We start from the raw sequence: 15316 nt of genomic DNA, 5'->3' as shown, positions 1-15316 counted from the left end.
CTTGTGGTCTGACTAGTCTGAGCAATTTTCTGAATTTCATCACAGAATCAGTCTTAAATGAAACTATAGGTGTCTAATACTTAAATTAAAATAGGCTGTTTGCCAAAGAAAAATACCCAACCTTATGTGTGCTTTATTAATAATACTATATACATGAGTGTTTTGCATGTTTTGAAGATCAAAATGACATAACTTTAATTAGCTGTGACCACAGGGTGGGGCAAAAGTAAGTTTACAGTTGTGAATATGCAAAACAGATTTTTCTTGTTTTATTATTTATTAATTACTGTATTATTTTCCAAATGAACAGCTGTAAACCTTCTTTTGTCCTACTCTGTGTATCATTTGATGTATCCTCACAACACTTTAGTGTTTAACATTATAATATTTTTGTACCAGTATACCTGCAGTCACAGTCTTTATTCTGTCTGTCCTTACCCCCAAATTAGTTGCTTTGTATGTAGCATAAGAATTTCACTAACATCAAAGTGGTGATACTCGCCTAGCTTGAAAACCCTATGATTATCACGCAGATCAGGTTAGTAAGGACAGTGGCCTCTAGACTGACTGGAACTTGTTCTGTTTTTGGGAAAAGGCTAGAATCCAGAAGGAACCATTTTTATATGAAATGTGCTGACCTGTCCAGAGACTCAGAAAGGTGTCCAGAGACTCAGAAAGGCCACCTACGAGGTATCACTGTGTTTAGGTGGCCCTCTGCTGATCCTTGGGGCTGCCTCTGGTCAACAGTGGTCATGATTATACCATTTGTCTTGGTTAGTTTCTGTTTCTCGTGGGAGCCAACATCGTCAGGAACAGTGAAGAATAGAACCTTGGTCTTCTCCCCAAACCCCAGTCCCTGGCTTGCTCCTAAATGTTGAGTTTTTCCTCCTGTGTTCAGACTTTAAATTTAACTACAGATGTTAACTCTTTGTTACTTCTTGAAGAGTGGCCATGATCCTGCACTTGTTCTTGATCTGTGTGCTGTAAGCTATGCTTGCCACACCCCTTATTTTCAAAGATTCAATAATGATTTCAGAAATAATTAAAACACAGCTCCAATGTCCCTGCCACATTAGGGCTAATGAGTATTGGAGCACTTGGTTGGTATGGGCTTGACCTCTTTGGTGTCACCTGCTTCCTCATGTCCTATTTCTAAATCATAAGGGACTTTTCCTGTAGCATAAACTTTATTGAAAGTACCATTAGGAGTAACCAGGTATAAGAATGGGACTAAGCTTTGGGGAATGACTTTATTCCTAGTCTGGGGTCTTAATGAAATTATAGCCAATCAGAATAATTCAATAAAGCAAGTTACTGGCTCATTTGGGGATGGGGGGGTAGGTAACAACAGAAAGTTATGAAGAATTCCCAGACCACTTCTTGTATGAACTTAAAGCAACTTGAGCTCTCTTCTTTACAATAGAACATTCTCTTAGCTGGTATTTTAAAATCGTGTGTATGTTACCTACTTTGAATTACTTCATTGGATTATCTCTGGCAAACTACACATTCCAGCCAGTTCTGCTCTCAGCATGTGGGGTACTCTAGTGTCGCGAGGTGGGGGGTCAAGAGGGTCTACCATGCCCGGGTGCCACTCGCAGAGGGGCGCCAAATGGGCTCCAGGACAAACAAGAAAAGTGTAATAGAAGGGGAGGGGGACGCCAATAAAGTGTCGTGCCCCGGGCGCCAGTTATGTTTGCTAGGCCACTGGTGGGGTGGCCCTGTTCCGTGACCCACAAGGACGCTAACCCTAGCCTTGAAGGTCGTCTGCCGCCAGCAGTGTCTGCCCTAGTCAACCACACGGTTTCTCTCAGACCAAACAGAAGTGACTTTTTACATTGTAGGTTTCTTGGGTGCTGCCTTCTTAGATGGAGGGGTTAATTGTCAAGTGTTCACCTTAATGTTGATTTATGTAGTTTTTTTGCTTTTATGTTTTCCTGTAGTGGAAGTTCTTGAAGATGAACTTCTGACACAAAATGCTGTGCTTCTGGGCACGATTATAGGCATTACGGGCGACAGTGATGACAGTATGAACGGGTTGGGGCTGAGCAGGGAGCAGACTAAGTCATTTCACAACAGATGAGACTCCTTTCTAGTTTCTTTTCAAAGCTGGCCTATCCCCCTCCTGCTGCCTCCGCTCCCTGACACCCGCAAACGTCCCGTTATCAAGGGCTCCATCACCCCCTGGTCTGGGCGGTGTGTGGGAGAACCGAGTCAGTATTAAGTCTGTGCTTTAAATATCTGACAAAGGGACCCTGGAGTGAATTTCCATCACCTGATCAGAGAGCAGCTGCCAGGCTCCATCCCCAAGCAGCGACAGCAGCAGCAGCGACCTGGGGAATAGCTTTGGGATGATGGGCTGATTTTCTCTTATTGATAAGACTTTTCATTTTCCCTGTTTCATTGAAATGGCCTTGAGTCGAGGCAAGTGGCGCTGCAGACGTCATTCAAGAAGCTCATTGTTATTTTAATGGGCCTGCGTTAAACCGTGCTGGAAATTAGAGGGCCAGGATAATTGAGCTGTGGAAAAGCATAGCTGGGGAAATCCATAGCTCTCCTGTCCTAATGGAATTCGGTATTGGGGGCTGCTGAGAGGGCGAAAGTACATCCTGAGAATTGCCTATACTCTCTGTTTATAAGGAGTCATTTCTCATTCCTCTGTTGTACCTTTATTTATTTGTTGGGGGTTTTTTTGAAGCAAGTGTATCCATTTGAAAAGGCAATTTCCTCCCCTAGGTGATTTACTGCTCGCCATTGCCTTATATACTGCTTGATGCTACTGTTACTAACTCAAGGTTACAATGGGTAACAAGTTGTTTATAAACAGCCGCGCTCCACGGTAAGGTCCCTTCCCAGAGCGGAAATGAATTTTACCTCCGGTAATCTTTGGTGATTACGTGTTCTGATACAGTGGGAAGTATCTCCTTTTTTTTGTTCTCACCCTCTTTTCCATCTTAATAAGAGGTGAGAGATTTGGGTCTGATCCCCTAGGCTCAGGTTGGTGTCAGGGCTAGTGAGAAACGTGAAGTTTGATGTTGGAACCAGCCGTTCATTTGCACTCTGCCCACTGCTGAGCAGCCACTGCAGACCTGGGCTGAGGAGGGTGGATGGATCCGGGCCCCGCCTTCCTCATCCTCACTAACCGTGGCCTGAACTTGACTTTCTCGTCCTCACTAACCGCGGCCTGAATTTGACTTCCTCGTCCTCACTAACCGCGGCCTGAACTTGACTTTCTCGTCCTCACTAACCGCGGCCTGAACTTGACTTTCTCGTCCTCACTAACCGCGGCCTGAACTTGACTTTCTCGTCCTCACCAACCGCGGCCTGAACTTGACTTTCTCGTCCTCACTAACCGCGGCCTGAACTTGAGTCCAAGCTCTCTAGGCTCACAGCATCATGCAGCCGAGTCGAGGATGGCATTTTTTTCTCTAAAGAAATCAAACTGTGGCTTACACCCTTGTCCCGGGAGTGAGGTGGGCTGGCCCTAGGTGCCATTATCTGCTCCCCAGTTCAGTGTGAATGTCCGAGTCCAGCTGGGTGTTCAGGCCTGTGGCTGTCTCCCCACTTCCACGTCCTCCTCCAGCGCTGGCTTCTCTGAGTTTACTCCATGGCCCCGGACCCTGATTAGCTTCCCTCTGAATATTTTTCACCATACAGGGAGCGTTTATTAATTACTTGCTTCGTGCCAGCCACTGTGTTACAGAGAATGAAGGTGAGCACAGTCTGGTCCTTGGTGTCAGGAAGTGGGCAGACCAGTGAGGGAGGCAGAAAAGACAGGAGGCGGTGTCATAAGCTAAGCGCCAGTGTAGAGATGGGCAGAGGGGGCTGCTGAGGCTGCTGGAGGTGACGTGAGCCACGCCACGAGGTCCTTAGGACACGCATGCTCTCTCTAGGATCACTGCATCTTCACTCAGAGAGCCCGGTTGTGGGCCGCCAGAGCGCTTGAGTGAGGCTAGTCGTTAGTGTCTCTGGAATTCAGTCCACCTTGGTTCTGAGATGACAGAACCTGGGAGCTGCAGCCGTCAGTGCCCAGGAAGAAAAGCTGTGTGTACTAGCTTCCGGGCCCGTCACTGTCCCTGGGGCTCCTGGCTCCCGGGGGCCCTCGGGCTCTTCCCTGTGTGCTGCTCTATGTTTCTCAGCACCTCGGCCCCTTTGTCTCCTAGGTCGCCAAGCGGGTGATCTTGCTGTCGGGCACGCCAGCTATGTCGCGGCCCGCGGAGCTCTACACGCAGATCATCGCCGTCAAGCCCACGTTCTTCCCTCAGTTTCGTACCTTCGGACTTCGCTACTGTGATGCCAAGCAGGTATCTATGCTCTGTCCTCAGCAGCCCACGCACTGCCACCCTGACTCTGACACTCCCTCGCTGTCCGTTCTCTTTGGCAATGGTGTGATCAAAGAGTCCTGACCAGGGAGCTGGACTGATTTTCACTCTGCTCTGCCCCTAATTCCCACCTGGGAGTGTCCTTGGGATGAGAACTGTCCCTCCTACTTTTAATGCTCACGGCGATTCCAGGTCAGTGTTTTCCGATGAAGGGGCCAGTGCTGACGTGGAGTGTGTGGAGCCCGGAGAGCCGGCAGCTGTCGCGGAGAGAAGAGGGCTGAGGAGAGCAGGGGCCGAGCCCTCGGCAGGGCAGAGTGTGGGTGAGGCGGGCCAAGCTCACCTGGCATGGCAGGAATGTGAAAAAATCCTTTGAAAACGTGAAAAAAACGCTCTGTGCAACAAAGGCGAAGGCAGCCTTTGAGCAGGTGGAGTGGAGAGCATGACCTCAGGCCGCCCCGGGGGTCAGGGGACACTCACCATTGAGCTTTGGCTCGCGGCAGTGGCAGCGAGCGGGGCCCTGAGCCCACGCGAGTTCTGCGACTGCGGTGCCGGGCCAGCAGGACCTCGGGAGCCACAGCCTGTGTGGCATCCCTTCTCCAGAAGTGACACAGGAGGCCGTATAGACTCAGAGGCCAATACAATGAAACTCTTGATTTCTAAAATATCAATTAATATTCTAAATTATCAGTTTTTTTAAGTGAAAAAAATGTGTATTTAATGATACAGGGAAATACAAGGGTGGAAAAAAATAGGATGCAAAACTTTCCCTTCCTCCCTCCCTTCTCCCCTTCCTCCCTCCCTTCTCCCCTTCCTCCCTCCCTTCTTCCCTTCCTCCTTCCTCTCTCCTCTCTCTTCCTCTTTCATATGTAACTGAGTGATGATGTACTCCAAAATGATTACAGTCCTTTTAGAAGCAGAGAAAACCAACAGTTTAAAAATGCTTAAATTGTATTATCCATAAGTCCCAAGTCCCTCCAGTTGGGCCATTGAACCCGTTAGTGTTCATTAATCTGATCACATGGCAGAGCAAGGGGTGCTATTCTCCTCACAGGTCCTCTGTGTGTCTCCCAAAGCCACCCACCCACCCACAAAGACGGCCTCGCCAGACAGTGGCGACTGCTGAGAGAGAAATTCAGCACTTTGCTTGCCTCTCGGTCCCCCTGGGTCCCGCTTCTGAGGACAGGTCATCAACGTTCTAGCCACTGCAAACGTGCTGCCTTGTAAGCGGAGGGAGAGGCGAGGAGACTGAGAGCAGGGAGAGGAGCCTGCTTTTCTCTTTTGTCGCTGGGTCTCCTCCCCAGCCAGCAGGCCACATGCGTGGTGTGTGCCCTCCATCTGCACAGGTGGGTTTGGCAGAGGTTCCCTGTGCTGGAACTCTCCAGATGTGGCATAAGCCTTGGCTGGTGCCATGCTCCCCTCTGCAGTCTGGGAGCAGACGGTGAATAGAGAAACAGAGAATGGGCCCGCTGCATGCGCTGGGGTCCTGCTCGTGGTCCCTTTGCAGCTGCAGTTTTCTCGTATGGACTGGTCAGATCTGGCGTCCTGTCACCCTTGGCAGAGATAATGTTGCCATTTGCCTTTTCAGAGTATGCTGGAGCGAGGTTTGACCTGGGGTGGCCGAGGAGCCTCTGCCCCAAGCAGCTGTGAGGTCTTTCTCTGAGACCCGTAACCCACACATGCCTCCCCTACATCGTTCTTTCCGCTCCTCTGGGCTCTGTGTGCCGTCTGCAGGTTGAAGTAGGCCTCCGTGCGGGAGCCACGGTTCTGCAGGAGCCAGGCCGCCCCGGGTGTGCTAGGGCGTGGCCAGAGCCTCTAGGTCGGCCTCTCTGTCCGTGTCTGCCTTCCAGGTCAGCAGGCCGTTCTTGCTGCAGCCAGCATGTCTCCTGGCCTGAGCTGGGGGCTCCTCAGTGTCAGGCAACAGAGCCGGCTTGGCCAGAGCCCGTGACCATTTCTGGTGTTCTTCCCCCACAGAACGGGAAAGGATGGCCCACTGAGTCAGCTCCGTGTGGGTGTGAGTGTTCATTTTTTCCCCTTAATAAGCTGAGCTCGTTGTTTTTCTCTGTGATTGGGCTGCTTTCTCTTTGGAAAGAGACACATGGAGTCGGGTCTTCTCCTTTTTTTTGGCTCTAGTGCCTTCACTATCTCAGACCCACCGGCGGACACGGCTCATCTGTTTGCTGGTGTGCTGGGATCTTGGTTTGCTTTGACAGATGGAAGCGCAAGTCCCAGTCAGTGTCGTTGCTGACAGTGGGGTGTGGGTGGGGCTTCCACCTCCTTCCTGAGCCCAGAGTGGCTCTCCAACCCAGCCTCCGGAACCTCTATCGTCTGAAAACCAGAGTGAACATTCACTCTAATCTGATTCTCTCTAATTTCTACTTTCATAAGTATGGCCAAGACCATGAATTCACCCTTCATCCGTGTACAGTAAGGTCAGACTTTCCAAATGCCTGCACAGTGTCCCCAGAGCTTCCACGTGGCCCTGCATTCCAACACCGAACTTGGACACTCTCTAGTGCAGAGTTGTGGCCCCTTTTTCCTGGTGGTTCTGAAGCCACATCCTGAGCTTCCTTGAGCCTCTTCCTGGTGGGCCGTGCCCCTGCCACAGAGGGCTAGCTGAACTCTGAAACCTCATTGGTGCAGATCTTAAGGATTCCTGCTTTGTGATCGAATCACAAATATGCCAAGCCACCATTGGCATCGAAGTCAGTGGTTCCGGAGAAATGGCCGCAGCCTGCCATTCATGAAGGAAGAGCTTCGCTAGGCAAGTTGATAAGTGCAAATAAGGCCGTCTGCCTCGTTTTAAAATACTCATTGAAGCCCTGGCCGGTTGGCTCAGCAGTAGAGTGTTGGCCGGGCATTGGAAGTCCTGGGTTCGATTCCCGGCCAGGGCACACAGGAGACGTGCCCATCTGCTTCTCCATTCTTCCCCCTCTCCTTTCTTTTTATCTCTCTCTTCTCCTCCTGCAGCCAAGGCTCCAGGGGAGCAAAGTTGGCCCGGGCGCTGAGGATGGCTCCATGGCCTTCGCCTCAGGCACTAGAATGGCTCTGTGTTGCAGCGGATCAATGCCCCCTGGTGGGCATGCCAGGTGGATCCAGGTTCGACGCATCTAGGAGTCTGTCTGTCTGCTGCTTCCTGCTTCTCACTTAGGGGGAAAAATACTCACTGAAGAAAATAAAACTTTTCGCCCTGGCCGGTTGGCTCAGCAGTAGAGTGTCGGCCTAGCGTGCGGAGGACCTGGGTTCGATTCCTGGCCAGGGCACACAGGAGAAGCGCCCATTTGCTTCTCCACCCCTCCGCCACGCTTTCCTCTCTGTCTCTCTCTTCCCCTCCCGCAGCCGGGGCTCCATTGGAGCAAGGATGGCCCGGGCGCTGGGGATGGCTCCATGGCCTCTGCCTCAGGCGCTGGAGTGGCTCTGGTCGCAACATGGCGACGCCCAGGATGGGCAGAGCATCGCCCCCTGGTGGGCAGAGTGCCCCCCCATGGTAGGCGTGCCGGGTGGATCCCGGTCGGGCGCATGTGGGAGTCTGTCTGACTGTCTCTCCCTGTTTCCAGCTTCAGAAAAAAAATGAAAAAAAAAAAAAAAAGTAAAGAAGAAAATAAAACTTTTCAAGTACTTCAAAAATATCCACTTACAAACAGAAGTATTTATGATGTAAATTGTAGTGCTTTGCAAAGTTAATTGCAAACCGTTTTTAGCTCAATATTGAGAGAGGAAATTTCTCAGTTAATAAATATACTTCTTTGCCTGACCAGGTGGTGGCACAGTGGATAGAGAGTCGGACTGGGATGCCGACGACCCAGGTTCAAGACCCCGAGGTTGCCAACTTGAGCATGGGCTTATCTGGTTTAAGCAAAATGTTCACCAGCTTGGACCCAAGGTCTCTGGCTCGAGCAAGGGGTTACTCGGTCTGCTGAAGGCCCGCGGTCAAGGCACATATGAGAAAGCAATCAATGAACAACTAATGTGTCGCAACGAAAAACTGAGGATTGATGCTTCTCATCTCTCTCTGTTCCTGTCTGTCTGTTCCTGTCTATCCCTCTCTCTGACTCTCTGTCTCTGTAAAATAAATAAATAAATAAATAAATAAATAAATAAATAAAATAAATATATACTTCTTTGATATTTTAATAAATTTGTAATGCAGTTTCCCCATGGATCAATCCAGACTGTATATAGTTTTCATGGTCCCTCAAGACCCTTCATGTGTGAGTTGTACCTTTGTCCTATTTGCAAATTATCTGCTTTCTGGAAAGGGCCTCCTGGTCCTTGACTGTCAGGGCCCATCGGGAGTGTTCCGCCAGTGATGGAAGGGCCGCAGATGGAATTCATTGTCCCCCCTGTGTTCCTAGTCTCCCTTCACCGCCTCCCAGGTTCTTGTGTGGTCCTTGAATTCGCCCTCTCCCTCCTTGCGACCTCCCCACACCACCCGATACACATCAGAGACAGCGCCTCCCTCATCTTGGTCCTAGCTGTGTGCCTGCAGTATGTAAAAGCGTGTTGGATTGTGATTCTTCCAAAGTCCATTTTGAAATCTTTGGTATTGGGTTTTAGCCTGCAAGATTAAGAGCTGGTAATGTTAGAATTTAGGAGCGTGATATCCAAATTAATTATGATGTCCTCTGTTCCCGGCATGATTTCTGTCTAATGTAGCCGGTAGGCCACGGCTGCTCTTTTGTGCGTCTGGCCAGCTTCTTGCATTAATAAGAGCCGCTGAAGAGAGTGCCCCGTGCTGAGCTCATTTTCGACCCCATAGCATAAAAGTGTTTGCTGAGAACTTTCGCTCGATTTTAGAGTATTTTTTTAAAGAAGCAGTTTTTGATTATTTTATTTCTCTACTTCCGACTTTCTCTTTGTATTCGCAATTTAGCAAAGGCTTATAGAATACTTGCCATGTCTCCACAGTTGTACTAGGCCCACTGGCCCTGGAAAACGAACAAGGCTGCCTGTTCCCTCGCTGGTTCACAGTCCAGGGGAGGGGTGTAGCTAAGAATACACGGAAGCAGGCGCCCTGGCGCCCTGGCTTTTATAGAAACACTAGGTGGAAATCAGCACTGTTTGTGGGAAGATTGTTAGTGAAAGATAGGGTTTTAATTTTAAATATCGTAGTAACATCTTCTCTAGCTGTGTGGCAGGGTGTGGGCAGTCTTGCTCACTGTCGCCCATGACCTGCTGAATGAAGTAGCCAGGTTTATGAAGGACTGTCTGGGCATCTTGAAACCCACCCATGGTTTCAACCAGCCTGGTGGCAAAGCCCGGTGTGCTGGGCTCCGCCCCTCAATCCCGCCACCACCAACAGTGCGAGTGCGTTCACTGCATTGCTCTGGGGTGTGCTGGTGTGACACACCCTGAGGAACAGCGGGCTTTAGATTCCTGGACATCTCATCGAATAAAGACATTACTGACTTAGTTACTACATTGTAGAATGGACTCTGTAGGATAAACCCTAGGGAATATTCTTTCTGTTTCTCGTGTGGGGTTTTATTCATCCTTTAAAGCCACTTGACGTTCTCTGAACGAAGCGGGGGAAGAGACGGCTGTGCGAGGAGAGCCCTGGCTGGAGCTGACAGCCCTGTACTGGGCCCTGCGGGACCTCAGGGCTGTGTCTCGGTTCTCCCCCCGCAGCACCCCTGGGGATGGGACTACTCAGGCTCCTCCAACCTGGGCGAGCTGAAGCTGCTGCTGGAGGAGGCGGTCATGCTGCGGCGCCTCAAGGCCGACGTCCTGTCCCAGCTCCCGGCCAAACAGCGCAAGATGGTGGTGGTGGCCCCCAGCCGGATCAGCGCCCGGGCCAGAGCGTCCCTGGATGCCGCGGCCAAGGAGATGACCGCCAAGGACAGATCTGTGAGTCCGAGGCTGGAGACGGGGGTTGGGCAGTTCTGTCCCCAGGTGCTTCTTCCCGGGAGAGTCCTCTGAACTTGCCTTCCTGTCATCTCGTCCCACCGCCCTGGGCAGCGACGAGGAGCCGTTCCCTTTCTCAGCCTACCTAGTCTACTTTGAAAATCCAGTACTTCGCAGTTTTATGCTTGCGTAGATCACTGTTGACGGATGGTTGTAAAACTAAACCCCAGGACAACTGCGGGATGATGATCTATGTTCTGACTCCCTCAGAGAAAGCTGGAATTTATGCCTAGTGTATTTTGTGAATGCCTCAGTATAGGAACAGTTGTTAGAAATTAGTTCTGAGTGTATTTTATATACGCATATATCAGCCATCTAATCATTTCAGTGTCATTGCTTTAATCAGAATAAGAAATTAACAGTTATTTAGCAAAGTCAAGGTTTCAGCCCCTCTTAATCCATTGCCTCCTTCTTACAGTCATTTATGGTTGGCAGGAAGTTGGCAGGATTCCTGTTTTACAGACGGAAACCGAGACTCACAGAGGCAGTGATCTGCCTGAGGTCTCGTGGCTACTCCGTGGCCGAATGCAGGCCGGTCCCCCTATGTGGTAGGGCTCTTTCCACTACAGTGGCTTTGTCTTTTCAAAACACTTTCATTTCGTATCTGTCGCTAGTGTCTCACTGCGCTAAGTACCACGAAGTAATCTCCACCAGCTCCATTTCTGTCCTCTTAGGACAGAACCTTGTAATTTTTATAGCTGAAAAAATAGCAGTCATTGACTTTTTTTTGACATTATCTGGGCTTATTATTACCCCATATAAAGAAACTTAGATCTAGATGAGATCTCAGCCTTCTAGAAGATTACAAAATAAATAAGAACGACAAGAGACAGGATGTGTGATTTTTTTAATCTTATTTTACCATGTGGTTGAGCAGACTAACCGGTCACCTTTAAGAACCAGAGGGTAGGGTAGAGGATTCGTGGGTCAGATGTCAAGTTGTATTTAATTTATGCCATACGCATCTAATAACCTGGGGCCTGGAGAAAGCAAGCAGGCGTGGGCTTTTTGCTGTGGAGTTTTCCAAGTTCACAGTGTTGATGTGACTGCACAGACCAGTGGTTCTGAAATTACATTTCAGTAGTACCATGAGTGGGCACAGTATTCTGTTAATAAAATCAGCCTTGCTGGGTTTTTTCTGATTTATAGAGATAAAAATTCAATGAATGGAAAATTTTTGTCAATTTCAAGTTTTTACCTATAACTTTCTTAAACCTTTAAAGTCTACTAACTTTTGTCCACTAGCAAATTCTGCCAGGTGAGAAAGCCAGTGAATAAGTACAGTAAATATAATATTAACAGGGGAAAATGAAGACATGATATTTTTAGGTACAGAGATCTGAGTATTTATGAAATGCTGTGTTTTAGTTCCCTGTGTGTGTGAAGGAAGTAAGTCTACTGGTATTTCGTGGGACTCCCCGGAGAACACCTTCGCCTACACCTGATCGGCCTCCTGGACCAGGCTGAGAACAGCCAACAGTAGGCTGAGCCGTGGAAATCAGAAATGCTGGGTGTTTTGTAACTCTGGTAGCTATGTAAATCCCTTCAATTGTTTGGGATAGTTTGATGCTTTCTTACTTAGAAGGAAAGCCGTGGCCTGCTTCATGGGCTTGGTGCTGGGAAAATGTATCAGGAGAACCGACTGCTCAGAATACCACCTGTGTGGTGATTATCATCTCTGCTGCTGCAGCTTCCCAGAGTCTTAATGGTATTTTGCAGATTATGAAAATGAAGGCTAAATGGCAGTGTAATTTTTCAAGAATCCAGCAGAGAGAGAGCCTAGAGCTCTTCCCAGTCTCATGCTTGAGAGCGGCTCTCTGCTTCCCTGAGATCCCAGGAAAATGAAGAGCTTGTGCCTGAAAGAGAAACTGAGTTGATACAGATTACCTTCAGCGTGACACTGAAGCCAGATGCTGAATTCTTTGTGAGGATAAGATAAATCCGTGAAAGTGTGGTTCTCCTTCGTGTTCTTTAATCGAAGTTCATTTTTAGAATGGAAAATCCAAGTAGGAAACAAGTTTATGAGCTGTGCGGTTTGGACCATTGGAACCTTTCTTAGTGTATAGTCACCAGTTTGGCACACCGGCGAACTGCATCCGGTCAGGAGCACCACCCCAGCTTAACTCCGGAAGGGGACCCAGTGTCAGATGGAAGGGGGACTAGCTGGCTGTTAATGCCCCTTCCAAACCTTGACTGACTATGAATTCCTGAGCCAGAGTAAAAATGGGGATTCAGGGTGTGATGGTTTTAGTTGAACAAAGGAGGCCCTATGTATCTACAGAAAGTCTTCCTCCACCCCCACTTTTATTGTTACATTTTAGGCCCAGGTTTCCCTGCAGTTTTGCACAATGTGGTGGCCTCAGCAAAGCACTGCTGACCTGTCAAGAAGTGATATTTTTCTTTGTTCCCTCACACCTTCCCATCTGGAGGAAGACATTTTTAAAAATGTTTAAGTCACAGAGCCAAAGTGAAATAGCCAATTTATAAAATATAATGTACAACTAAAGCTTTTTCTCATTTCTGAAATAATAGATACCTCTTCACAGGCCAGGAAAAGCTGGCTCTAATCATCTTTTGTCTAAAGCCATTTTTTGATCAGCAAGACCAGGAGCAGAAAAATGGAATAGGTCCATGCAGACTTCCTGGTGACAATATCAGTTCACCTTTCTGCCGTTTGACAGTCCATTCAAACTTCTGACATAGAAAAAGAAATAGGAAACCCCAGTGGGTCTAATTTAATAAAAGACTAGGAGACAGGAACAAAAAATGCAGGTAATTTAACAATTCCTGGCCCATGGCTGGCAAAAGAAATGAGATCATTAATGGACTAGTATTCTGTCTACCCAGTTTGGGGGAGCCTTTTTTTCCCCCTTAATGATAAAACTATTGCTTTCTCCCATATTAAAAATTCAGTAGGTGTCTATTGTATGAAGTCTGAAAAATAAAAGAAAGTATTTATAATAAGGATCATTTATTAAACATTTTTCATTACTGTACTATAAAAAGGATTTATCTTTTTTTCTCTTCTTTTCCAAGTGAGAGGAGGGAGGATAGACTCCCGCATGCGCTCTGACCGGGATCCACCCAGCAGCCCCCATCTGGAGTTGATGCTGTGCCCATCTGGGATCATGCTTGCAACCAAGTTATTTTTAGCACCTGAGGTTGGAGGCTCCATGGAGCCATCTTCAGCGCCCGGGGCCCATATGCTCAAATCAGCTGAGCCATGGCCATGAAGGAGAAGAAAGAGTTCAGAATAGGGAGGGGTTAATGGGGGGGAGGAGAAGCAAATGGTCTCTTCTCCTGTGTGCCCTGACTAGGAATCGAACCTGGGACATCCATATGGCCAGCCAGTGCTCTACCACTGAGCCAACTGGCCAGGGCCAGGATTCATCTTTTATATTACCTAAGTTTAGCATTTATTATTTGGATTTTTAAATAACAATAAATTTATATATACACACGTATATATAAATATTATATAACATGTTTAATAAGTAATATACATATTTTAAAGCAGAATTGGAGTCATATAAATATACATCAAGTGAGGAACAAAACAAGTTACAAAGCTTTATTGTGAACACTTCCATATTATTCAATGTTCTTTTAAAATGGGTCGGCAACCTTTTTGGCTATGAGAGCCATGAATGCCACATATTTTAAAATGTAATTCCGTGAGAACCATACAACGACCTGTGTACGTTATGCATTATATAATAAAAATTTGGTGTTGTCCTGGAGGACAGCTATGATTGGCTCCAGCTACCCGCAATCATGAACATGAGCGGTAGGAAATGAATGGATGTAATACATGAGAATGTTTTATATTTTTAATGTTATTTTTTTTAATTAAAGATTTGCGAGCCAGATGCAGCCATCAAAAGTGCCACATCTGGCTCGCGAGCCATAGGTTCCCAACCCCTGTTTTAAAACATATTTCAATACAACATAGTGTTTTATCACATAACTATTTAAAATTTTGCTAGCCATTTTTTTTTTTTTTTGTATTTTTCTGAAGTTGGAAACGGGGAGGCAGTCAGACAGACTCCATGCGCCTGACCAGGATCCACCCGGCATGCCCACAAGAGGGCAATGCTCTGCCCATCTGGGGTGATGCTCTGTTGCAACCAGAGCCATTCTAGCACCTGAGGCAGAGACCACAGAGCCATCCTCAGCACCCGGGCCAACTTTGCTCCAATGGAGCCTTGGCTACAGGTGGGGAAGAGAGAGACAGAGAGGAAGGAGAGGGGGAGGGGTGGAGAAGCAAATGGGCGCTTCTCCTGTGTGCCCTGGCCAGGAATTGAACCTGAGACTCCTGCATGCCAGGCCGACGCTCTACCACTGAGCCAACCGGCCAGGGCTGCCAGCCATTTTTAGTTGGATATTTAAATTAATTCCACTGTTCACTGTTCTAAGTAGCACCACATTGGAAAAGTAGCTTACATGTGAATGTGTGCATCTGATGATATTGTAAGGATAAATTTCGAGGAGCAGGTTGCTGGGTCATAGAGTTGGGCATGTTCTGAAGGCTTTGGTGCACAGTGACTGACATTCCCAAGCCTGCCAGTGCGCCATCCCTCCACGCATGAACAGTAGGATGTTTTTTCCCCTCACACCCGCCTCAGCTCTCTGTGACGACTCTTAGGGCAAGGTTACTGTCAGTGCCTTTCACCAGTTCTCCCTGTGTTTTGCCCTCTCCCTTTCTCATTGGCAAGTGTAGGGTGAGTACCTGTGGGTGTGAGAGGGATGACTCTGACAGGAGTCAAGCTGTACCCTGAGGATGCCTGGGTGCAGTCTGCAGACACACTGTGGGTAAGGTCATTGTAAAGAAGTCTGGCTCTACCCCCCCCCCCCCACCGCTACGGACCACATTAGGTTAGAGGGCCTAATCTGCTGCAAGGGACCCTTTGAGGGTATATGAGTAGACTTCATGTAGTGTGTGAGCCCACTGACCATTGGCAAAAGGTTGCGTGTGTGTCCAGAGCCTCGTCAGAGTGTCAACTGGGCCTCCAGCTGAGAAAGAGGGTAAGCTACATGGCCATGGGGTCGCAACTTCAACATGAGTTCTCAGGAAGCTTGAGTTGTTAGGTTGG

The 15316-nt window shown here is 48.2% G+C and overlaps 1 protein-coding gene and 1 pseudogene across 7 annotated transcripts in view; one reads left to right on the top strand and one right to left on the bottom strand.

Annotated features, from left to right (window-relative positions):
• SMARCAL1 (SWI/SNF related, matrix associated, actin dependent regulator of chromatin, subfamily a like 1) overlaps positions 1-15316 on the top strand; it is a 59983-nt gene that overhangs the window by 28602 nt on the left and 16065 nt on the right. For 4 of the 7 annotated variants that reach the window (XM_066280943.1, XM_066280945.1, XM_066280947.1 and 1 more), the window contains 2 exons: positions 4164-4304; positions 9921-10166. In XM_066280943.1, coding sequence (XP_066137040.1) covers positions 4164-4304; positions 9921-10166 — 387 coding nt within the window. The remainder of the gene's footprint in view (positions 1-4163; positions 4305-9920; positions 10167-15316) is intronic. The other 3 variants (XM_066280948.1, XM_066280949.1, XM_066280950.1) reach the window with 3 other exon arrangements.
• Positions 5140-9551, bottom strand: LOC136337906 (tetratricopeptide repeat protein 23-like; annotated as a pseudogene).

The sequence above is a fragment of the Saccopteryx bilineata genome, chromosome 5, assembly GCF_036850765.1.
Source record: "Saccopteryx bilineata isolate mSacBil1 chromosome 5, mSacBil1_pri_phased_curated, whole genome shotgun sequence".
In the NCBI taxonomy this organism is placed as follows: Eukaryota; Metazoa; Chordata; class Mammalia; order Chiroptera; family Emballonuridae; genus Saccopteryx; species Saccopteryx bilineata.
This window is presented reverse-complemented; position numbering and strand designations above follow the sequence as displayed.